General features: G+C 41.1%; 1 protein-coding gene across 1 annotated transcript in view; it reads right to left on the bottom strand.

The window, feature by feature from the left end:
* Positions 1 to 25,784, bottom strand: part of raph1a (Ras association (RalGDS/AF-6) and pleckstrin homology domains 1a) — a 140,854-nt gene that overhangs the window by 80,752 nt on the left and 34,318 nt on the right. The window contains 6 exon segments of the mRNA XM_080412968.1: positions 1,493 to 1,570; positions 1,894 to 2,046; positions 7,121 to 7,273; positions 16,084 to 16,230; positions 17,632 to 17,753; positions 18,021 to 18,132. Coding sequence (XP_080269094.1) covers positions 1,493 to 1,570; positions 1,894 to 2,046; positions 7,121 to 7,273; positions 16,084 to 16,230; positions 17,632 to 17,753; positions 18,021 to 18,132 — 765 coding nt within the window.

Here is a 25,784-nt window from a genome sequence, read left to right on the forward strand (position 1 = left end):
GACTCCACAATGAGTACTAGGAGAAAAAAAACAGACTTTGCATCGGTTATAATAGACGAATTTCACTCTTACACGGGCTCCCATTATGCCACGGAGGGGGTCGCGAGACTGCATGACACGGGACTCTCTGGAATAACTCAACGACCCTTTCAATGTTGGTGAGTGATTAGCGACACATCAAAGATAACACTTAAAATGTCTGGATGTCTCCTTTAAAGAAAAGTAATATTGTGGACCAACCATTAACCCCATTAACCCCCTAACTTAAAAAAAAAACATAAATGTGTTTTTTTTAAGTGCATAGTCCTATTTATAGGGCTATGCACATGTGTCATGTTTCACTAGCCAATCACAGTCCTGAATAGACTGTGATTGGCCAATCACGGTGCAGGGTTAGGGGGGTACACTGGTGGCCAATCACAGCGCAGGGTTGGGGGGGTGCAATGGGTGGGGGGGGTAAAATGGTGGCCAATCACAGTGCAGCGAATGTCGATGTCCAAACCTCACATATAGGGGCGGTTTCACCGCCCAAAAATCACAAAAAAATTAAGTATCAATCAATCAACCAACCGCTTTTATTCAACCCAGACTTGCTGTGACATCATGCAGAAGGGGGTGGAGTTATAATCATGACATCATGCAGAAGGGGGTGGTTATAATCAGGACATCATGTACAAAGGGGGTAGAGTTATAATCATGACATCATGCACAAAGAGGGTGGAGTTATAATCATGACATCATGCAGAAGGGGGTGGAGTTATAATCATGACATCATGCAGAAGGGGGTGGAGTTAGAATCATGACATCATGCACAAAGAAGGTGGAGTTAGAATCATGACATCATGCAGAATGGGGTGGGAGTTAGAATCATGACATCATGCATAAGGGGGTGGGGTTAGAATCATGACATTATGCATAAGGAGGTAGAGTTAGAATCATGACATCATGCAGAAGGGGGTGGAGTTAGAATCAGGACGTCATGCAGAAAGGGGTGGAGTTAAAATCATGACATCATGCATAAGGAGGTGGAGTTATAATCATGACATCATGCATAAGGAGGTAGAGTTAGAATCATGCCATCATGCAGAAGGGGGTGGAGTTAGAATCATGATATCATGCTTAAGGGGGTGGAGTTAGAATCATGATATCATGCAGAATGGGGTGGAGTTATAATCAGGCCATCATACATAAGGGGGTGGAGTTAGAATCATGACATCATGCATAAGGGGTGGAGTTAGAATCATGACATCATGCAGAAGGGGTTGGAGTTAAAATCATGACATCATGCAGAAGGGGGTGGAGTTATAATCATGACATCATGCAGAAGGGGGTGGAGTTATAATCATGTCATCTATCAGAAGGGGGTGGAGTTATAATCATAACATCATGCAGAAGGGGGTGGAGTTATAATCATGTCATCTATCAGAAGGGGTTGGAGTTATAATCATGACATCATGCAGAAGGGGGTGGAGTTAGAAGAGAAGAGCATCACCTGGGTCAGGAGGTGAGATGGTTTTCCCGCCATGTTTCTGAGAATCAGAGACGTTTCCCTGTCCAGATAGACATGCTGCTGACAGACAGACAGACAGACAGACAGACAGACAGACAGACAGACAGACAGACAGACAGACAGACAGACAGACAGACAGACAGAATGATAGAGAACTTTAAGCTTTTCTTAAGAAATCTATGATTAAAACCTTATCCATTGATTAATTCATGGATTAATCTGTAAACTGTCCGTCCGCCATCTTGGATTTGTCGTGAAAATAAACAGAAGTAATATTACTCTGTTGAGCATCATTTTAGATTTGAGAGTCTGGAGAAGAAACACTAGACTGAAAACACACACAGTCACACACACACACACACACACACAGTATTTCCGTGTACCTCTGTGCTAGCCTGTCCCTGATTGGCTGCGTCAGGAGGGGGCGTGGCAGACAGCACACTGTCCAATGAGTCCATGGAGGAGGCGGAGTTAACACTGACCCCCGACGCAGAGGTCATGGAGGAGCGTGATGATGATTGGACGATGGAACGCAGCTGATGTAGAGACACAAACATTATTATTATTATTATCATATTATTATTATCATATTATTATTATTATTATTATTATTATTATTATTATTATTATTATTGTTATCTTAAGAGTTTGTTTTTTGATTGATTGAATATTTATTAACATGATTGTTAACAGCAGTGGTGTAAAGTAACTAAGTACTTACTCAAGTACTGCACTTTACAATTTTACACTACCACAATTTTTAGGTATTTTTATTTTACTTGAGTATTTCCAATTTTTAAAGGGCAATTTCGCCGATTTTGCAACCAGATCTTATTTTAATGAAGTTTAGGACACAAAAAACAAGATCCTGGGTCTTTTTTGTGTATAATCTGTGTTTTTAGATATTTAGTAATGTTCGACTTTATTGTGACGTAATTTACGTCACGATAATCTGGTCTCATTCCTTTCCGCACTACATGTTGTCTCAGTGAGAGGCTGGAGACAGCCCCAAGCGGTGTCTCCCAAAGAGTGGCCTTATTTTTTCCCTTCCTCAGTTCTACAATGGCGTCGGTAAACACTTCGTGGAGGAACATAAAACCATAAAACACAGAAGAGCAGCTCCACCGCAGAGGAATTCAACAGGCTTTGTGCTGAAATCATGCTGGACAAAGCTTGGATTAATTACTTTAGAGAGTAAGTAATGATTGCTGTAAACGTTATGCCAACTTGACATAATAATCCAACGTGTAATTGTACTTGATTGCTTTAATGTTAGAGATTAATAAAGTTAGGGTAGTATACGATGTTTAGTTCACTTCTGATAGACGCATGCACGCAGCTCAGATCTTGTTTACATTGTCGTTCCAATAGCTAGCCAAATGCAAAGCTAAACCACTTGTGTGACAAGCCTAATTTATGCTTTGTCTCTAGTCAGATTTCAAATATAAAGTGCTTATGCCATGGCCACGGATGTTACAATTTGAATCGGGTGGGTGTAAGTACCCGTATCTTCCGTATTGTTAAATAAAAAAGCATTTTATCCGATCGTGGCCATTTTATCATAGATGTATGATGTATCAGAGTGCAATACACCTACCAACCGATAGGGTCGCATAATAAATGGCCACCGATCTGATTAAAATGTTTTTTTAATTAAACAATACGGAAGATACTGGTACTTAGACCCACCCGATTCAAATTGTAACATCCGTGGTCATGGGATAAGCACTTTATGTTTGAAATCTGAACGTTTATGTAGATGTACGGTCTGTACATGTAGGAAGTGCAAACACCAGGTTGAAGCGCCGCCATGACAGTCATGTTTCAGTGCTATTTCGTCCATAGACTCGCCCGGTCCCGAAAATAGTAGATCTACAAGCTCACAACGCGTCAGACTCGACACTTTGTAAGCTTGTAGGTCTGCTATTTTCGGCTCGCATGCAATATTAGTATAAATTAGGCTTCACGTCGGATGATATCTAATCTACAAGTCTAATCATCTAATGTGTTATTTTCAACAGGACAGAATGTTGTGTCGTCAGCCTGCAAAAATGGAGGAACTGCAGATGAAGAAAGACCTCGGACTCACCTTATGAGATACAGCCATATATATTCTTTTTCTAAATAAAACGGTTACATTTATACCCTGCTTGCTTGCTCTATTCAATGATCATACATTTTACATTGCATTCATAATGACAAAATGTATGACCCACAATTCTATAAGGGTTCTTTTGAACCGTTTCATGATATAGGAGATGGTCTTTCATCTGGCAGAATGGTACATAATTACATGACTGTAAGAATTGCAGATATAATAGTGAAACTCTTGTACATTCTATTAGTATTTACTTCTACATGTAATCATTACTTTGCTGGAGGACCCCAACACATTGGATTACACTTTACTGGTCTTATAGATACAATAGGCTACAGTAAACCTAATACTATCCATATACACCAATTAAAAGCATGAAACGGTCTCAGTTGAACAAATAAACAACAATTAGGCTGTGTATGACAAGGTATTTGAACATTAGCATGTCATCTATTCTAAAGTAATGCCCATCATGTTTTCTATAAGTTTAGTCCAAAGAATATAACTGGAAATGACAGTGACACATTATGTTCTCAGAAATAAGGAATCACACATGACATGAGTATGAAACGTTTTGTTTTATTATTATATTGTTGACTATGCCTCATCGCCATGGATGTCCCGAGTCCCAAGTATAGATGGACGTCACCAGCACCGGACTGTCTTCATGGTGGGAACTGGGAAGGAATGTTGAACACACACACACACACACACACACACACACACACACACACACACACACACACACACACACACACACACACACACACACACACACACACACACACACACACACACACACACACACACACACACACACGTTTAGTGCTACTCTGCTAATTTACACATGATAGATTTAGTTTGCTAAAAGATGCAATCAATACAGAACACAATACAACAGCAGCAAAGATTGAATAGTTTCACCTTGCTGGCGCATCAGTGCCACTGGTGAGACGGTGATGATGGGGATTGGGGACTGTTTATCCTTCTGTATATATAGCAAACTTGCAATGGGTACTGGTCCAACTGTGTACTGGTTCAACAAGAGGCAGATTTCACGTGGTCCAAGAAAGAACATGGCTTCATGTCGTGTTTTGTGATCCAGATCTTGTGAGAGAAATAAGCAACCAGGTCTATGAAAACAAGCCCAAAAGAAAATACCTAGGCCAAGAGCACTTTAAACCTAGACATGGGCTATTTGAAAATGGCTGATCTACAAGCTCACAACGCGTAGCGATGTGACGCATTGTGAGGTTGTAGATCTGCTATTTTCTAAGAAATCTTGAGGAAAATAAATTATGGAATATTTTTTAACATTTTAACAACACAAATCTGGTACAGGGGTCCCTGGCAGAAATTATAATTTCAGATGAGGGTCTGTGGACAAGTACACAATTATTTTATTTATGCATTTAAAAACAAGCCTAAAAAACGTAACCCGCAACTACCAATATTTACAAAGTTCCAGAGTCGCTTATAATAAGCAGACATGGCAACACTGGTCAGTGGTCAACGTGCTGTATGTGTTGATGACAAAATCAACATGTGTTGATGTTGTTGTAGTGAGAACTGGGAGGGGAAAGTTACAATGTAGACCACACCCCCACGCAGCCTCCCCTCCCACAAGGAAGGGCAGTGCCCCAAAGCATTGCCCCAGGTACGGTTCCAGGCCACGCCAGCATATGTGTCGATGAAATGAAATTTGTCCCTGAGCAAGACTCTTAACCCTAATTGCTCACAGGCCCTCATTGGAAACAAGCCCGCAAGGACTTTCATGAACGTCCTGTTAAATGGAATTATCCTTATTATCCTTATGGTCATTGTAGTAATGCAGCAGTCCAGTCAAACCCCAGTCAAACACACATACTTCTATATTTTTCTGGCCATAGGGTGCAAATTTCAAATTTTGCTATTGTTATCTACTACAAATATTATTAACATTGAGTGACTGTAAGTTCTTCCAGGGGTGAAATGCTCCTTTAATACTTTTACATTCTACATTTCAGAACCAAATATTGTACTTTTACTCCATTACAATTATTTGAAAACTTCAGGTACTAGTTACTTTGCAGATTTTGATTATTATTATAAAACATACATTAACCACTATATACATTTCAGCCTTTTGAAAATAGCAGATACGTCGCAATGCATTGTGAGCTTGTAGATCTGCTATTTTCAAAGGATTTGTATACATTTTATACATTTGAAAATGGGAAATTCTGCATAATGAGTACTTTGACTTTTGGTTAGTTTAAGTACGTTTTGATACCAATACTTTTGTACTTTTACTCAAGCACATTTTTAATTCCGGACTTTTACTTGTAACAGAGTAGCCTATGTATACATTGCAGAATTGATACTTTTACTGAAGTAAAACATTTGAGTACTTTTTCCACCACTGGTTAAAGCTGGCTCCAGACCAGACCAACTTTGGGCCGACTTGGCGTCGGGAAGCGTCGTATATAGTCGTCCAGTCGGTTAGGGGTCCGTCGGGTGGTCCGTCGGGACCTTTTCGGCCGACCCAGAGCCGACCGAACATGTTCAGTTCTTTGGCCGACTGGGAGTAGCTATGTAGCAGAGAAGACGTGACAACAGAGGGCTGTCGGTGTTGCCAGATTATGTGAGAGAAACAAGCGACCATGTCTATGAAAACCTACATTCACTGTTTCTCGTTGTCGCTCCCAGAGAGAGAGATTGATTGATTTGACCTACTTTTGCACTGTGGTGATGACGTAATTTATTGGGAGCAGGTGTGTAAGATTCCATTAGTATAAACATTTTAATTGGCTTTCATATACTCTTAATATATTTTTTTCAAATTATATTTGGCCTTATAGATCGAGATGTGCTCAGTTTTGGCTATTTTCTGGGTGTTAATTTCAATAAATTAATGAATGTATTTATTTTTGATTATTCAAATAACCGTTTTCAAAAATGTTGTGTACATGTCAGCAGTGGTGGAAAAAGTACTCAAATGTTTTACTTGAGTAAAAGTATCAATGCAATAGATGTACTCTGAGTCTGTTACAAGTAAAAGTCCGGAATTCAACATTTACTTGAGTAAAAGTACTAAAGTATTGGTATAAAAATGTACTTAAAGTACCAAAAGTAAAAGTACTAAAATGTTTGAAAATAGCAGATCTACAAGCTCAGAACGTGTGCATCGCAACACGTTGTGAGCTTGTAGATCTGCTATTTTCAAATAGCTTATAGGTATAAAATAGGGCTAAAGTGGTTAATGTATGTTTTATAATGATTTATATCTGCAAAGTAACTAGTAACTAAACATTTCAAATAATTGTTGTGGAGTAAAAGTATAGAAATTGGAAATACTCCAGTAAAGTATAAGTAACTCAAAATTGTACTTAAGTACAGTACTTGAGTAAATGTACTACTACTGTGTGTGTGTGTGTGTGTGTGTGTGTGTGTGTGTGTGTGTGTGTGTGTGTGTGTGTGCCTGCCTGCCTGCCTGCACGCACGCGCGCGCGTGCGTGCGTGCGTGCGTGTACCTCTTGCTCGGTCCCCACAGATCCAGTGCGTCGGTGTTGGCGGTGGGAGGGGGCGGGGCGTCGCATGGTGGCCCACGAATAGGAGGAGGGGGAAGAGGAGGAGCCAAGTGAGTGGGAGGAGCTTTGGGCTGCCTCGTCCATACTGAGAGACGCCTGAGAAGAACACGCCCACTTTTATTATTATTAATAATAATAATAATAGATTCCTGTAAAATAATAATAATAATAATAAATATAGCTGCAAGCAGCGATAAACGGGGCCAAGGAATGAAAGGCAAAAAGCAATATGCAATGATAGCACAATAAGACGTAAACAGAATAGATTGAACTTGAGACAAAGCAGCCCATGCAATTAACAAATGACTATTCTGAACAGCTGAGCGGAGTGCTGAGGGATTGTGGATATTGTCATGTATCTCTGTATTGTGTTGCTTATAATGCATATTCCAAACTCGTGTCACAAATTCTGTTATCATGACAAAAGTTTGCAATTTATTTTATTTCATCTTTCTAGACAACACAGATGGATTGTATATTCTAATTAGGCTTATACATGTTGTCACCATGGTGACAGTATGTGGTTAGTCGGCTTCATATTCCGACAGCAGATATCAGTGTTGCCCTTCTACCACTGTAACACTGTAACACTGTAACACTGTAACTTCTACCACTGTAATAAGTCAACTTTAAGCCCAACATATGAAATAAGCTACGTACTGTAGCACTGCTATTTTGTTTTCAGAGGTCAATATTGGAGGTCAGGATGCTGTTTATGATAATAATAATAATAGATGATGACTTAAATGATTCGAAGAAAGAGTATTAAAGGGGAAGGAGGGGGGAGGAGAAGCTGTGGGGGAGGAGGAAAGGGGAGCTGTGGATCGAAAGGTCACCAGTTCGATTCCCGACCGGAACATCTCTCTAACCCACCCAAAGTCTTACCAAGTGATGAATCTTTCAAATATCATTTAATTAGTGACACAAAGAGGTCAGTGTCTTATTGAGATTGCCATACAGCCAAGTAGTTATATGTTGTATTGTTAAATACTTTACTGTAGTGATATTTTAATTGTATGATGAACAGAGCTGAATTATTATGGACTGATCATTATATGAAGTGTGTGACATAGATTATACAGTCTTGTGCTGCTGTGCTACTGTGCTACTGTGTGTGTGTGTGTGTGTGTGTGTGTGTGTGTGTGTGTGTGTGTGTGTGTGTGTGTGTGTGTGTGTATATATAACTCAGTCCATAATTATAATATAGTGTATGCATATATATATATATATATATATATATATATATATATATATATATATATATATATATATATATATATATATATATATATGCGTGTGTATATATTAGTATATTCATATATACTGTATATTATAATTAAGGACTGAGTTATATGCAGTGTGTAGCGCGAGCGCGCGCGCACACACACACACACACACACACACACACACACACACACAGTCAAGCAAATATATTTGCTTGACTGCTATTTTTACAGATATCTTTGGTAGAAACAAGTCAAAAGTACAGCTGTAGAAATAAAGTGCAGATTTATTGCAAAATATACACATCTTCTTTTCAAACATACAAAGACATGAATGAAATAATTGCTATTAAACTCTGCTTTACTGGAAAAGGGCAAGGTTTCAGCTCAATTGGAGCCCCTCTGATGTCATAGCAACTTGCAAGCAGAATTCACCATAAGTTCAGCTGTAGCCTAATCAACACACCTGTGCTTGAAAAAAAAGAAAGATGAGAGAAGCTGGAAGGAACGCTTGCTGGTTGGTTGCAGAAATACACATCAGGTGTCTCCAAATTCTTTATCTCCACCTCCATCTTTTCCCCAGCTAATTAGAATCGAGCATTTCCATCAAATGGAAATGAGGAGGTGTGATTTGAAAACAGCAGTCAATGAGAGTGTAGCTTTCCCATCTTATGGGGGAATTAGGAAATGCTGAAGCGTGATTGCACGTTAGGTAACCAGACTATGGGGCGGCAGTGGCTCAGGGGTAGAGTGGCCAGGTAGAGTGAACTGGAAAACCGCAAGGTCTGGAAAACCGCAAGGTTCCCAGTTCGATCCCGGGCTGGGGCGCTCCCCTAGAGTTAGTGTCGAAGTGTCCTTGAGCAAGACGCTGAACCCCTAATTGCTCCCGATGAGCAGGATGGTGCCTTGCATGGTTTCCTCCGCCATCGGTGTATGAATGTGTGTGTGAATGGGTTAATGGCACAATCAATGTAAAGCGCTTCGGATAGAAGCGCTATATAAATGCACCATTTATCCCTCTCCCGGCACCGCTATAGCTTTGTCCAGCCTTATGGTGTCTGTTGAAGATGATAAACTATTCTGCCCTGCCAAGCCAAAGTGCAGTAACTATGAAACAAAAAATCACTGAAAAATGGGTTTAAAAGTGATTCAACTGGTCAGCCAAATGAGATATCGGCATATAAGTGATATTACACTAATTGTACATCTGTTCTTGAGGTAATTGTTTATCCCCCAAAATCACGAAGGCTAATTTGACCTTTTGGATACACAAATAAGTCGGTGTGTCCAAAAACGTAGTTACTGCACTTTGGCTTCGCAGGGCAGTGTTACCTTCTGTCATGAACCAAGCACCTGTTTCACTAACACTGAGATCAGTGGTTCACAAACGATTTACCAATAGGGAAATTGTATGTGTCCTCGGAACTGAAACTACTGAAAGTAGACGATCTACAAGCTCACAAAGCGTTGCTATCCAAAAGGTTGTGAGCTTGTAGATCAGCTATTTTCACAAGGAAATAGGGTATACATTGAAAATAACTACTCTCAAAAAAGCATTTCATGTTATCTTTAAATATTGCATATGCATTAATTAACAGGGTCATGTTTGGTGCGATGCAATTCAAATGAAGCATGTGGGTGAGACTCAAACCGGTGGCCATCTGACTGAGAGGCAAACACTTTACTGATTGAGCTATTCGATCCACAGACTGGAGACCTTGTGAGAAAGGAGCCCACACAGATGATTTTTCTTAATGAAGCCAGGCCTCTACAATATCCATTGGCTCATGGAGGCTTCATTTTCATTTTCACAAACTTCTCTTCAACTAGGATTTTAAGATAATGGTCCATAGATTGAGTGTAGAACGTTTCACGCAAATTACTCAAAAAATCCCGGCAGAAACACAGGTTTTTCAAACTGCTCAAAATGGCGGAGAATCTAAGGGCGGAGCTTACTGATCAAAGAGACAGATGTGTTCCTCATGAGTCAAGGCACATGTGTAAGCAAGTTTCATGGCTGCCCCCAAACGAGGCATATCTTATGCCTGTTTAATGTTTGCATCAAACTACTGCTATAGCGCCCCCCTTTGGCCAACTGGAGTAAGATCTATTTCAGTGATATTTGGAATGACCCTCTACCATACTGCAAAGTTTCATAAAAATATCACTCTGCACTTATGTGTTAGGGGCAGAATAATGATTTTCATAAAACTGCAATATTCATTGGCTCATAAAAGCTTAATTTTTCACTTAGAAAAAATCCACTCCCGTTATTTTGTGTTCATGTGTAAAACGTTTTGTTTACATTGCTCAAAAATCCCAGGAGAATTAAGGTTTCAACAGTTTTTCATATAATTCAAAATGGTAGGAGATCTAAAGTCAGACCGCGAAAGTTGTTCGGCATGAGGAGACACATAGTATCGAAGTTTCAAGGCTGCAGGTCAAACAGGGCATGCGTTATACATGTTAAAAGTTTTGCATTCAATTGATTGCTACAGCCTTTGGCCAATGGTTGTGGCTGTGACACTTGACATAGCCCTCTACCATATAGCCGAGTTTCGTAAAAAAAAGTGCACGGTAGAGATACTACGCCGATAATGCGTAAAACGGCGGAAGATTAATAATAAAGTGTAGAGATGCAATAAGGGTCCAAAGGCCCTACGGCCTTGGCCCCTTAATAAATAGCCCTCACACCTATTTCTATGGGCATAGCGGTCGGATCTGAGGCTCTGGACAACCGGATCTTCCATATATGCCTATATATGGGCAAATGGGGTTTGTTTATGTCTGAGTCATGGTGACATGACTATATATGGGCATTAGGGGTGTGCCGATACACTAATTTCACCAAACGATATTGATTGATTGATTGATGTAGTTTATTTAGTAAGACATGAGAATAGTACATGACAGTACATAACAGTACATGGAAGTACAAATTCACAATACAAGGTCTACTAAACTGGAACTCTCATTAAGCACTAAGCTTGTTTAAGATGAGACCCCCATGCACACAAATCATGATGAAATATAAGGCAGATAGGTATACACACTACTATACAGAATGTCATACAATCAGCTTTCAGGTTACTGGTATGAAGAGAGAAAAAAATATATACATATATACAAAAGTGGAAAATGAAGGAGGGGGGGGTAGGTTAAGACTTAGACAGGGGCCATTTTCGAATTGCAGCCTCCTGAAGGTGTATCTTTAGGGCAGTTTTGAAAGTGAGTAGGGTTTTACACTCCTTTACTCCTTTTGGTAGGGCATTCCACATTTTCGATGAATAGCATGAGAACGAGTTCATTCCCTTAGTTGAGCCAAATCTGGGTTGAACATGATTTGTGGAGCTGCCTCTGGTGTTATGATCATGGACTGCATTAACATTTTGGAAGTATTTTGACAAATACAGGGGGATTCCAATGTTGTGGTGTATCTTGAAGACCAGGCCCATAGCAAGTTGCTGTACTCTGTCCTCAACCCTAAGCCATCCAATCCTAGCAAAATGAGCAGGGGTTAGATGGGTTATGTGATTGAGGCCAAGAAGTAGCCTTACAAGTTTGTTTTGGGATGTTTGGAGCCTTGTTTTTAAGGCCTTGGAGGTGTTGTGATACCATGAGGTGCATGCATAATCATAATGACCTTGAATGAGGGCCCCTGCAAGAATTTTCAGAGTATTCTTACTGACTAGACGATCAATCCTCCACAAAAAGCGTGTTGTTTGGTTGACATTTTTGATCACTTTTTCGGCGTTTTTGTTACCAGAGAGGTTTGCCTCCAAGATGGAGCCCAGGTAGGTAATTTCATCCTTTCTTTTGATGACATCATCACCCACTTTGATCGTGAAACTCTCTACCTTGCTAAGGTTAGGACTGGACCCAAAGAGGATGGATTCAGTTTTACCCAGGTGTAATGAAAGTTTGTTGTCAGAGAGCCAGATGCAGATCTTGTTGAGTTCGGAGCTGAGAGTTTTCTCAACCTGCAGCCTGTCCCTGTCCGAGACTAGCAGGGCCGAGTCATCTGCGAACAGGAACAGTTTGCAGTCGCAGGCTGATGACATGTCATTCACATATATCAGGAACAGTAAAGGTCCTAGTATGCTTCCTTGTGGGACACCACAAGTCACAGGGAGGGGGGGGACTGGGTGCCGTTTACTTCCACCACTTGCTCCCTCCCCTCCAGGTAGGATCTTATCTAGTTCACTGACGTATCATCAAAACCTATTGCTTTGAGCTTATTGATCATAATTGGGTGATTAACAGTGTCAAAGGCCTTCTGGAGGTCCAGCATGACCATGCTGCAATATTTGCCCTTGTCGACATCTTGTTTGATAGAGTCGTTCAAATAGAGAAGGCATGTGTCAGTGGAGTGGTTCGTTCTGAAGCCAGATTGGAATTTGTAGATTAGATTTTTTTTTGTTCATAGACAATTTTTTCCATGACTTTCGAGATGGAGCTAAGAATAGAAATAGGGCGGTAGTTGCCAGGGTCTAATTTGTTTCCTTTTTTGTACAGAGGGGTCACCCTCGCTTTTTTTAAATCGTTAGGGACCCGTCCCTGTATGATGGAGAGGTTTATTATGTGGGTAATGATTGGAGCAATGGAGGCGGCTGAGTCTTTTAGAAATTTGGCGGGGATATTGTCGAGGCCTGTGGCTTTGTGTTGATGAAGAGCATTACATTTTTTAAACACCTCCTCTGTTTTCACAGGGGAGTTTAAAATCATCTTTGCGTACACCCTGTTTTTCGTAAAATGAGTCAACATACTCCTCACCATAGCACCCAGAGTGAGGGGGTAGTTTTTCAACCAAATCTGAGGTTATGGTCGTGAAGAATATGTTGAGGATCTTACTCACTTCATGTTTGGATGTGAAGAGAGTGTCATTCACCTTGAGGCTTATGTTTGTAAACCTGGTTTTCAATTTCTTGCTGCAGCCTAGTAGGTTGTTGAATAGCTTCCAAAGCTCTCGTGGTTTGCTTTTATTTTCCTCAATTTTGTCATCGAGGAAGCTTTTTTCTGCTAATAGGAGCATGCCATTAACCTTGTTTCTTAGCTTGTTTCTTTCTTTTTCAAGTTTAGCTACGTGGGATTCGAGACCCTTGTTGGGGGGGACCCTGCACGGTCTCTGCTCGGACGCTGGCCGTGGAAGGAACTGTAGGTTGAAAACGGTGCTTCAGGGCCTCTGCTCCGGTAGAAACAGCTAGGTGACTCCTTGGTTCCGCGTCCTCAGCTACGCTGCGTCTCCCGGTTGATCGCCGTGTTACGTCGGTGCAAGTGTCCTCGTCGACGGCTGCGGTGGAATCAACGTGGGTGTTTCGGGTGATCATCGGGGTTGATTCGCCTAGTTGAGTTGGTGGGGAGCCATCGGTGTTGTCGACGTAGCTAGCGCTGGTAGCAACGTTAGCTCCAGTGATCTGGAAGTTCTTTGTTGCAGTTTGGCTTTGTTGTTCACCGTTGCTGATGGCAACGTTAGCCTCAGCTGCTAGCCTGTTAGCTTCAGCCGTAATCCGAGCGGATTGTCTTGTGGTTACTGGGCCAGGGCTTGTGGCAACGTCTCCGGAAAGTAGTAGTATTATGCAGAAACAAGTCTTGCGATTAAATCTACCATTCAGGGGTTTGTTTCTTCGCTTCGGGTTGGCTGTGAGGATCGAGTGGATCGCTGCAGTGCCGTAGCCAGGATGTTTCTTCTCGGATCCAGTGACTAAGTAGAAGTCACTGTGTGATTCCACCATTTCTTTCTCGTACAATTCCTTATCCTTCTGGTGTACAGTCCATGCGGAGTTGAGGTAGGAATCCATAATCCACAGGATGAGAATAAGGAAAATGACGGGGGGACGCAGTTGGGTTCTCCTCAGAAAGGCTAGCCTTTTTGTTTTGATTTTCCTGGAGAGCTCGTGGGAGCTCGCGAGAGAGCGTTTTTCTATGCGACTGTTCATCTCGGCTGCCGGAAGACACACCAATACGATACGATATTGGGCTCACAACTTCGATACGATTTCGATACGATACGATACGCACTTTTTTATTATGAAAATATATATAAAGCAAATAATATATATAAAAAAGCAAATGCAAACAAATAATTCTGTTTTTGCATTATTCAGACATGCAAACTTGTAGCTTTTCAGCTACAATAGCCGTTTTGAATCCAAATAGGGCAATAGTGTGACACCTGACCCGAAAAAAAACAACATGTTGTCACCCTTTTCACCTCGGGGCTGTTTGCATGCCTGATTATTATTATTGTAAAAAAAAAAAAAAAAAAGATATTTTTTTTCTCCCAAAACGATACATATTGTCACGAAAACGTATCGCGATATATCGCGGGACGATATATCGGCACACCCCTAATGGGCATATTCAGTTTGTTTATGGTTGTGTCTGAGTCATGGTGACATGACTATATATGGGCAAATGGGGTTTGTTTATGGTTATGTCTGAGTCATGGTGACATGCCTATATGTGGGCATATTCAGTTTGTTTATGGTTATGTCTGAGTCATGGTGACATGCCTATATATGGGCAAATGGGGTTTGTTTATTGTTATGTCTGAGTCACAGTGACATGGCTATATATGGGCAAATGGGGTTTGTTTATGGTTGTGTCTGAGTCATGGTGACATGCCTATATATGGGTATATTCAGTTTGTTTATGGTTATGTCTGAGTCATAGTGACTTGCCTATATATGGGCAAATGGGGTTTGTTTATGGTTATGTCATCGTTACACAGGTTAAACATGCTCGGCTTCACAGTAGAATGCTTATACAGCATGATGGAGGACCTGAAAATAGAAGTTATATATTTTGATATCAAATCCACTATTCTGTCATGCCTACTTATGTAGAGTCCCCTGTATACATGGCACCCATTTAAGATGTGGGATATGGTTTCAGCTATTTGTTCATGACCATGATGTATACAGTGAGGAGCATGGTTATAATAACTTTATTTATATAGCGCCTTTCGAAAACAATTTACAAAGTGCTTTACAATAAGAACAGTTCAATTTTACAAATGTACAAATCAGACATTAAATTGCATAAATAGTACAACAGTTCATACTCTAAGAAAAAGCTGTGCAATAGAGGTGAGTTTTTAGAAGAGATTTAAAAGAGGACACTGAGTTTGCCTGCCTGAGGTTCCCAGGCAATGAGTTCCACAGCCGAGGGGCCCGAACGGCAAAAGCCCGGTCGCCCTTTGTGACAAGACAAGACTTTGGTACAGTCAACAAGGCCCTGCTGGATGATCTCAGGCAGCGGCCTGGCCTATAAGGAGTTAGAAGATTACATATATACACAGGAGCCTGACCATTTAGGGCCTTAAAAGCAAGCAGTAAAATCTTAAAATCAATTCTAAAACTCACAGGTAACCAATGAAGGGCCGCAAGGACTGGTGTAATGTGGTCACCTCTCGTTGTGCGGGTCAGGAGCCTAGCAGCTGAATTTTGTATAAGTTGCAATCTATGAATATTTTTCTTACTGATCCCTGAATAAAGTGCATTGCAATAGTCAAGTCTGGAGGAAATAAAAGCGTGAATGACCTTTTCTAGGTCTGCAGTTGTAAGGAAAGGCCTGGAAACCAGATGGAGAGGTTAAGTTTAGATGGTAAAACCTGCAACCTCACTTTCAGAGTAAAGCCAACAATGCATTTGTCTAAAGCAACATTTTTGAACACACACACACCTTCTCCAGCTGAGCAGTGATGTCATCCAGGCTGAAGTTAGAGGCTAGTGGAGGTCGTGAGGTGGTTGTCCCTGTACTGCTGCTGCTGCTGGCGCATCCCGCTGGCTGAGGCCTGCTACTGCGGCCTGCCGGAGGCCTGTGGCCAACCTGAGCAACACAAACACAACAAGTATTCATAAATATCATTCATTCATTAAATAATAGGCACACTTGCATCCTCCAGTACACCCTTTCATCGTCCAGTACACCCTTTATTGTCCAGTACACCCTTTATCGTCCATTACACCCTTTCATCGTCCAGTACACCCTTTCATCGTCCAGTACACCCTTTATCGTCCAGTACACCCTTTATCGTCCAGTACACCCTTTCATCGTCCAGTACACCCTTTATCGTCCAGTACACCCTTTATCGTCCAGTACACCCTTTAATCGTCCAGTACACCCTTTCATCGTCCAGTACACCCTTTATCGTCCAGTACACCCTTTCATCGTCCAGTACACCCTTTCATCGTCCAGTACACCCTTTATCGTCCAGTACACCCTTTTGTGCAGCGACAGCGGATTCATTCATGGCACAATGTGGATGCTTCAGAGAGAGAGTGGTCCAAAACTGTTGTCACCCAGTTGTTTCCTTTGTCCAGCCCCATTCAGATGGCTCTGGCATCTCTGTTTCCAGGACCAATGCCTGGATCCAACAGTTTGTTGCAAGTTAGCAAGTGCACTTGTTGTGTTACTTGAGTGCTACCAGCGTGGGTTGGAGGAATGTTCTCTAGTGTTCTTGACTTCTGTGTTAACAGCTGTTTCCTGGTAGCATTCACTTCCTTGCACTCACTGGTTCGGTCATACATGAGCACCACAAATCGCTCTAGCAGGAACATTGATCCTTCACTGACCTCACTTGGCGTGTATAGGAGTTTACTGAAAGCCTCATTCACCTCTGGGAATGACTTCCAAGTTTCCCAGGCAGTCTTCTTTCCTCTGCTAGCGAACGCAGATACAGCGTCACACCCGGTGAAAACGTGAAAGACTGGGAGAGTCACACACTGTGTTGGAGTCATTGCATTTCATGAACAGCCATGTACCGAATGCTTGCTCCAACACCAAAGGCAACCCACAGCTCATCGGGACCTATCTTGCTGAATGAAGCCACAGCCAGTACTACCACATCAGTATCAACAGTGCGTATGGTCACCTTCTTACACCCCTTTGGCACAGCATCTGCCCCATGCAGAAGCAGACGAGTGTCAGCCTCCTCTTGCGGTGTGTCATTGTAGATGTGGTCTTTATAAGAGACCAGTGTCTGTTACACTGCCATTTGTTGATTCTGAGGAAATCAATGCATGTTTTCTTTTTTTTCTCCCCCAAAAAGGAAGCACAACCAAAATGTCAAATCAATGGAGGACAAAGTAATCACATTAACCCTTTGTTTTATTGGCACACACCAATAAACGAATGCTTACGCGTTTGGGCTATGAGCCTTCAGGGGTTGGAGGTCAGGGGTGAGAGGTCAGGGGTTAGAGGTAAGGGGTGAGAGGTCAGGGCTTGTACCTTGCTGTCAGTCAGGCGGTTGGTTTTGGATCCGATGGAGCTGAGCTCCTGCTCTATGGAGGAGAGATCATCCATCAGAGCATCCAGATCCACCTGTCTGGACCCCCCCTGGTTCAATGCCTCTGGAACGCACGCACGCGTGTGCACACACACACACACACACACACACACACACACACACACACACACACACACACACACACACACACACACACACACACACACACACACACACACACACAGAGATACACATAGATACACACACATGCACACAAAGATATTAGCGACGCATAGAGGTACTTGTGTGTGTGTGTGTGTGTGTGTGTGTGCGTGTTGTGTGTGTGTGTGTGTGTGTGTGTGTGTGTGTGTGTGTGTGTGTGTGTGTGTACCATTTATATTGTAGACAGAGAAGCGGTAGGTCAAGGCGGCCATGTTGGTCTCCTGTCTGAGTGGGGCCTTCTGTTGGGGGCGTGGCTTGTCTGGACGACCGTCATCCAGACTCTACAGAGAGAGAGAGAGAGAGAGAGAGAGAGAGAGAGAGAGAGAGAGAGAGAGAGAGAGAGAGAGATTAGGACAACCAATTAACAAACATAGTTGTTAGAAAGGCTCAGACATAAAATATGTTCATTATTATTTACCTCTCTTCGTCTTATTTACCAAGACTGAGTTAAAGGAGTAGTTCACCCAAATCATCAATTCAAGTTTCAGGGTTCAGGTTTTTTTGTTCTTGCATTACGAGAGAATCCACCGGTCATCACATTATTAGCTTAGGAACGCATGTGTCCAAAACCTCAATTTTGGAGAAAAAAAAATAGTAATTGAGAAAACACTCACGCACGGATTAGAAGGACAATATCAGTATATATTAGAGATGCACCGATTGAAAAATCCTTGGCCGATACCGATTACCGTTTTTTTTTAAAGTCTGACCTGCCGATACCGGTTTTACCGATACCGATTTTCTATTTTCTAACTAGATTTTTTTCAGGCTGAGTACAAGTACTTAGTTTTGAGAGGGAGAGAGAGAGAGAGAGAGAGAGAGAGAGAGAGAGAGAGAGAGAGAGAGAGAGAGAGAGAGAGAGAGAGAGAGAGAGAGAGAGAGAGAGAGAGAGAGAGAGAGAGAGAGAGAGAGAGAGAGAGAGAGTGACAGTTAGAGAGAAAGAGAGGCAGTTAGAGAGAGAGAGAGAGAGAGAGAGAGAGAGAGAGAGAGAGAGACTAATGAGGAGTGAGTGAGGGCAGGTGTGATTATGGATTGAGAGGGAGTGACAGCAGGTGAGGTGGGTGGATCCAATCCATGGGAATAGGCCAGGGGGAGTGTTGCACACTAGGATGACTCTTCTACAAGAACATTATGTCAGAAAATTGACAAACAAATACTGTCAAAATGCCATTTCATCTTGTCTTTAAAAAGTGAACATGCATTAATTAACAAAGTCATGATTTGTGTTCAGTAAATTATATTTGGACTGGTTAAATTGGGGTTTGAACCAGGGACCAACAGACTTGCAGGTAGACAGTGTACTGACTGAGCCATTGGATAGACATAATTAGATTTCATGTGTGGTAATTTATCATACAGCATTGATTGCTTATTATATATCTACAAGCTCATAACGCGTCACATTGTAGACCGGCTGTATGTGGTTACTGTAGGTGTTGTATTAATAATTAAATCTGCAAAGTAACAAGTAACTAAAGCTGTCATATTATGCTGTAATTGTAGTAGAGTAGAAGTAACACAAATGAAAAGTAAAGTAAAAGTACCTCAAAATTGTACTGTGCATTGTAATCACTTGTATTGGTACTTGAGTAAATGTAAATAGTTACTTTTCAGCACCATTGAGGAGCCAATGACTGACAGGCTAGGTATCACCAGGTGCAATGATTGCTAGAGTGCAGAGGGACATGGGTTGATATTAACACATTGCGTGTCAATCGCGTAGTTCTACGCGAACCTAAATAATTGCACAGCTTACCAGTCGCGTAGTTCTACGCGAAGTGGTCTTTATTTTATTTTTTTTCTCGCAGTGACACATTTCATTGTAGGCCTCCCTCGCAGTGACACATTTCATTGTAGCACACCGGAAACGGAAACGGAAATGTCAATCGAAGATTTTCGTTCCCATCCGCCGCCGCTCTAAAGCTCCCACTAATCCGTGGGCCATTATCTCGGTTGTTGTTTTTCTCCGTGGTGAACGCTGTTTAACAGAAAGTGCGACTACTGCAAAATGGACGATCGCCGATTGAAACGGTCTTCTCTGGGCCACTCACACAGCTACCAAGTGTGTCTACAAACAGTTGAACGCGCGATCTTAACACATTGCGTGCCAATCGCGTAGATCTACGTGAACCTAAATAATTGCGCAGCGTGCCAGTCCCGTAGATCTACACGAAGTAGTCTTTTTTTCTTCTTTTTTTTTTGCGCAGGTTCATATTTCATTGTAGGCCTCCTTCACCACGACACATTTCATTGTAGCACACCCGGAAACGGAAATATCCGTATGCGGAGATTTTCGTTCCGACCCGCCTCCACTCTAAAGCTCCCAATAATCCTCCATTTTCTTGGTTGTTGTTTTTCTCCTCGCTGATCGCTGTTTAACATAAACCGCGACAACTTTAAAATGGCCGATCGCCGATCGAAACGGTCTTCTCTGGGCCACTCACACAGCTACCCTGTGTGTCTACAAACAGTTGATTTTAAGGTATTTAGTGAGGTCTGTGGCGACGTGAAAAAAACAAAAAAACAACAATAAATCGCTGGCACTGGTGAGTACATTATGATATTAAACTCTGGCGTGGAATGTGTTAAGGTATTTAGCAAAGTCTGTGGCGACGTGAAAAAAACTAAAAAACAACAATAAATCGCTGGCACTGGTGAGTACATTATGATATTAAACTCTGGCGTGGAATGTGTTAATGGTCTTAACTAAAAATTCATCTATCACACAGCTTAGATTTTTTTTAATTAAATCGGAAAGTGATGTAAGAGAAAAATCTGTAGTGTAAAAGTTGCACGTTCATATAATGTCAATGAATATTGTTTCTTGTGTCTGGGTAGCTCAGTTGGAAGAGCTCTTGACTCTGAACCGCAAGGTCATGGGATCGAATCCTGGCAAAAGCAACACAACATATGAGTAATTTAGTTCCCCGGTGTATAGAGCATTGTTACAAGTATAGACTCATGTGTTTGTTAATGTTGCTACCCTTTAAATGGCCATGGCCAATAACGTGGCATCGGGCGCTTCAAGTTAAATATTTGAAAAACTACACATTATTTCAAAGAAAAAGCCACCAGGCCACTAATGAGTTGTGAGTGAAGACAGGTGTGATTGGTGATGAGTGAGTGCAGGTGAGAGGGGTGGATCCAATCCATGGGAATAAGGGGAAGGTTGCTGACTAGATGACTCTTTTCTATACCCACCCTCACTAACCTTAACCTCAGTAAAACAACGACCTAACCTCAAGAAACACTATTTGTAAAACTAAGAATCCCAAATGCTGATCACCTCAACGCATTGTTGGGGACAGGGATCGAACCAGTAACCTATGGATACAAAGGCTGCCTCTCTTCTCATTGAGCTAGAGATATGGCCTCCCTGATGGTGTCTGTTGATATCTATAGGTTTTTCCGTCCGTTATGAACCAAGCCTCTGTTTCGCTAACTACTCTAGATCACTGGTTCACAAAACATTTACCAATAAAGATTTTTTTTGTCTCTCGGAATGGAAACTAGTGAAAATAGTCGTTCTACAAGCTCACAACGCGTTGCTATCTGAAAAGTTGTGAAACAAGAAAGTATGTCATACATAAAAAACAACTACTCTCAAAAAAGCATTTCATGTTATATTTAAAAAATTGCACATGTCTGAATTAACAGGGTCATGTTTTGTACAATGCAATTAAAATGTAAACTGTAATGAGTGGGGTTTGAATAGGGGACCTTCGGAACAAGAGGCTAACATTTTACTGATTGAGCTATTCAATCCACAGTCTTGGTCAGTGAGAAAGGAGAATCCAACAAAACAAAACAAAAGGGGGAATGAAATACATCATACATTGAAAATAACTACCCTCAAATAAGCGTTTCATTAACAATTGCACATTTATTCATCGATACAGTCATGTTGTGTGCAATGCAATTGAGATGAGGTCTGCATGAGGTGGGCCTCAGGGATCGAAACAGCGAGCTATGGATTCACAGGCTGCCTCTCTTCTCATTGAGCTAGAGATATGGCCTCCCTGATGGTGTCTGTTGATAACTATAGGTTTTTCCGTCCGTTATGAACCAAGCCTCTGTTTCGCTAACTACTCTAGATCACTGGTTCACAAAACATTTACCAATAAAGATTTTTTTTTGTCTCTTCGGAATGGAATCTAGTGAAAATAGTCGATCTACAAGCTGAAAAGGTGTGAGATTGTAGATCGGCTATTTTCACAAGAAAGTATGTCATACATAAAAAAACAACTACTCTCAAAAAAGCATTTCATGTTATTGTTTAAAAATTGTCTGAATTAACAGGGTCATGTTTTGTACAATGCAATTTAAATGTAAACTGTAATGAGTGGGGTTTGAACCGGGGACCTTGGAACATGAGGCTAACACTTTACTGATCGAGCTACTCAATCCACAGCCTTGGTCAGTACAGTAATGAAGTACGTCATACATTGAAAATAACTACCCTCAAATAAACATTTCATGTTATATTTAACAATTGCACATTTATTCATTGATACAGTCATGTTGTGTGCAATGCAAGTGAGATGAAGTCTGCATGAGGTGGGACTCGAACCGACCCTGTGATTGCAAGGCATATGGTTTACCGATCAGCCATTGGACCAACAGACCTGAATCGGTGAAAAAGGAGTTCACACAGATGACACAGTTTCACGCAAATTGCTCAGAAATCCTGGGTTTAAATGTTTTTTTAAACTGCTCAAAATTGCAGACAATCTAAGGGCGGAGCTTACTGGTCAAAGTGATGGATGTGTTCCTCTTGAGTAAAGGCATATGTGTAAGCAAGTTTCACGGCTGTCGGCCAAACGAGGCATGACTTTTGCCTGTTTAAAGTTTGCATTTTCAAAAAATTGCTATAGCAATTGGAGTAAGATTGGTTTCAGTGATATTTGGAATGACCCTCTACATTACTGCAAAGTTTCAAACAAATGTGAGTCTGCGTGTATGTGTTAGGGTTAGACGAATAATTTTCATAAAACTGCAATATTCATTGGCTTATAAAAGCTTAACGTTTTCACTTACGGAATATCAGCTTGCTCACTTCTGTCGGCATAGATCCAAAGTTCATGTGTAAAACGTTTCGTGCAGATTGCTCAAAGATCCCAGGAGGAGATAGATTTTTACTGTTTTTCATATCATTCAAAATGGTGGGAGATCTAAAGGTCAGAGGTCAAAAGTTTCATGGCTGTAGGTTAAACAGGGCATGAGTTGTACCGGTTCAAAGTTAGTATTTTCAATTGAGTGCTACAGCGCCACCCTTTGGCCAATGGTTGTGAGTTTCGTGTCTCCGTCGTTTGGCATAGCACTCTACCATATTGCAGAGTTTCGTAAAAAGTTACCACGCGGTTAGGCCAGAACTGAAAAAACGGCGGAGGAAAGAGAAAGCCAAGGAATGCAATAAGGCTTCGAGCCTGATAGGCCTTGAAACCTTAATTTAAAAAGAATACTACTGTAGCCTATATCATTTATTTCTTATTTTTTAATTTGTACCATTGCTGTCATGGCTGTCACTGTTATAGAGCTGCATGATTTTGGCAAAACTTATTATGGGTCCATATTGACATCAGTTATTGAAATTATTATTTATTTAAGGTTTCGAGGCCTATAAGGCCATGTGCAATTTTTAAAAAATCACATGAAATGCTTTTTTGAGAGTAGTTGTTTTTTATGTATGACATACTTTCTTGTGAAAGTAGCCGATCTACAATCTCACAACTTTTCAGATAGCAACGCGTTGTGAGCTTGTAGATCGACTATTTTCACTAGTTTCCATTCCGAGAGACAAAAAAAATCTTTATTGGTAAATATTTTGTGAACCAGTGATCTAGAGTAGTTAGCGAAACAGAGGCTTGGTTCATAACGGACGGAAAAACCTATAGATATCAACAGACACCATCAGGAAGGCCATATCTCTAGCTCAATGAGAATAGAGGCAGCCTGTGTAGCCATAGATTACTGGTTCGATCCCTGTCCCCAACAATGCGTTGAGGTGATCATCATTTGGAATTCTTAGTTTAACAAATAGTGTTTCTTGAGGTTAGGTCGTTGTTTTACTGAGGTTATGGTTAGTGAGGGTGGGTGTAGAAAATAGTCAGCTAGTCAGCAACCTTCCCCTTATTCCTATGGATTGGATCCACCCCTCTCACCTGCTCTCACTCATCAACAATCACACCTGTCTTCACTCACAACTCATTAGTGGCATGGTGGCTTTTTCTTTGAAATAATGTGTAGTTTTTCAAATGTTTAACTTTAAGCGCCCGATGCCACGTTATTGGCCATGGCCATTTAAAGGGTAGCAACATTAACAAACACATGAGCCTATACCTGTAACAATGCTCTATACACCAAGGAACTAGATTACTCATATACTGTGTTGCTTTTGCCAGGATTTGATCCCATGACCTTGCGGTTCAGAGTCAAGAGCTCTTCCAACTGAGCTACCCAGACACAACAAAACAATATACATTGACAATATATGAACGTGCAACTTTTACACTATTTTTTTTTTTTACATCACTTTCCGATTTAATAAAACAAATCTAAGCTGTGTGATGTATTCATTTTGAGTTAAGACCATTAATATCAACCCATGTCCCTCTGCACTCTAGCAATCGGTGCACCTGGTGATACCTAGCCTGTCAGTCATTGACTCCTCAATGGTGCTGAAAAGTAACAATTTACATTTACTCAAGTACCAATACAAGTGATTACAATGCACAGTACAATTTTGAGGTACTTTTACTTTACTTTTCATTTGTGTTACTTCTACTCTACTACAATTACAGCATAATATGACAGCTTTAGTTACTTGTTACTTTGCAGATTGAATTATTAATACAACACCTACAGTAACCACATACAGCCGGTCTACAATGTGACGCGTTATGAGCTTGTAGATATATAATAAGCAATCCATGCTGTATGATAACTTCCCACACATGAAATCCAATCGGGTCTATCCAATGGCTCAGTCAGTACACTGTCTACCTGCAAGTCTGTAGGGCCCTAGTTCAAACCTCAATTTAACCAGTCCAAATATAATTTACTGAAAAAAAATCATGACTTTGTTAATTAATGCATGTTCACTTTTTAAAGACAAGATGAAATGGCATTTTGACAGTATTTGTTTGTCAAATTTCTGACATATGTTCTTGTAGAAGAGTCATCCTAGTGTGCAACACTCGCCCTGGCCTATTCCCATGGATTGGATCCACCCACCTCACCTACTGTCACTCCCTCTCAATCCATAATCACACCTGCCCTCACTCACTCCTCATTACTCTCTCTCTCTCTCTCTCTCTCTCTCTCTCTCTCTCTCTCTCTCTCTCTCTCTCTCTCTCTCTCTCTCTTTTCTCTCTCTCTCTCTCTCTCTCTGCCTCTCTTTCTTTCTCAAGAAAATCTTTGTGTGATATGATATTTTTTACATTAACCACTAGCATCCCATTTCTGAGGAGGACTAAAGCCAAAAATAGCGAGCTTGTAGATCACACACACACACACACACACACACACACACACACACACACACACACACACACACACACACACACACACACACACACACACACACACCACCCGTACTGTCTTTTCAACAGCATATGCAAAGAGAGACAGGGGGTGATTTTTCTTTGCAACTGGCTAAAATAAAAGGGATGTTTATAGGCAGTTTTTTCCTGTAGTCTAACAGTTTTTGCATGGACCGTATGAGAAGCCTGGTGACGCACTTACTGCCTTTAAATTCCCCGTGATTGACGGACCGACAGTCACGGCATTGACTAGGCTATAATTGCGCGCAGCATTATGGAATATAATATATTCCATAATATATATATTCAATATATAATAATAATAATAATAATAATACCTGGAATTTATATAGCGCTTTTCTGAGTACTCAAAGTCGCTTTACAAAGCTAAA

The sequence above is a fragment of the Gymnoscopelus braueri genome, assembly GCF_963280865.1.
Source record: "Gymnoscopelus braueri genome assembly, chromosome: 18".
Classification (NCBI taxonomy): Eukaryota; Metazoa; Chordata; class Actinopteri; order Myctophiformes; family Myctophidae; genus Gymnoscopelus; species Gymnoscopelus braueri.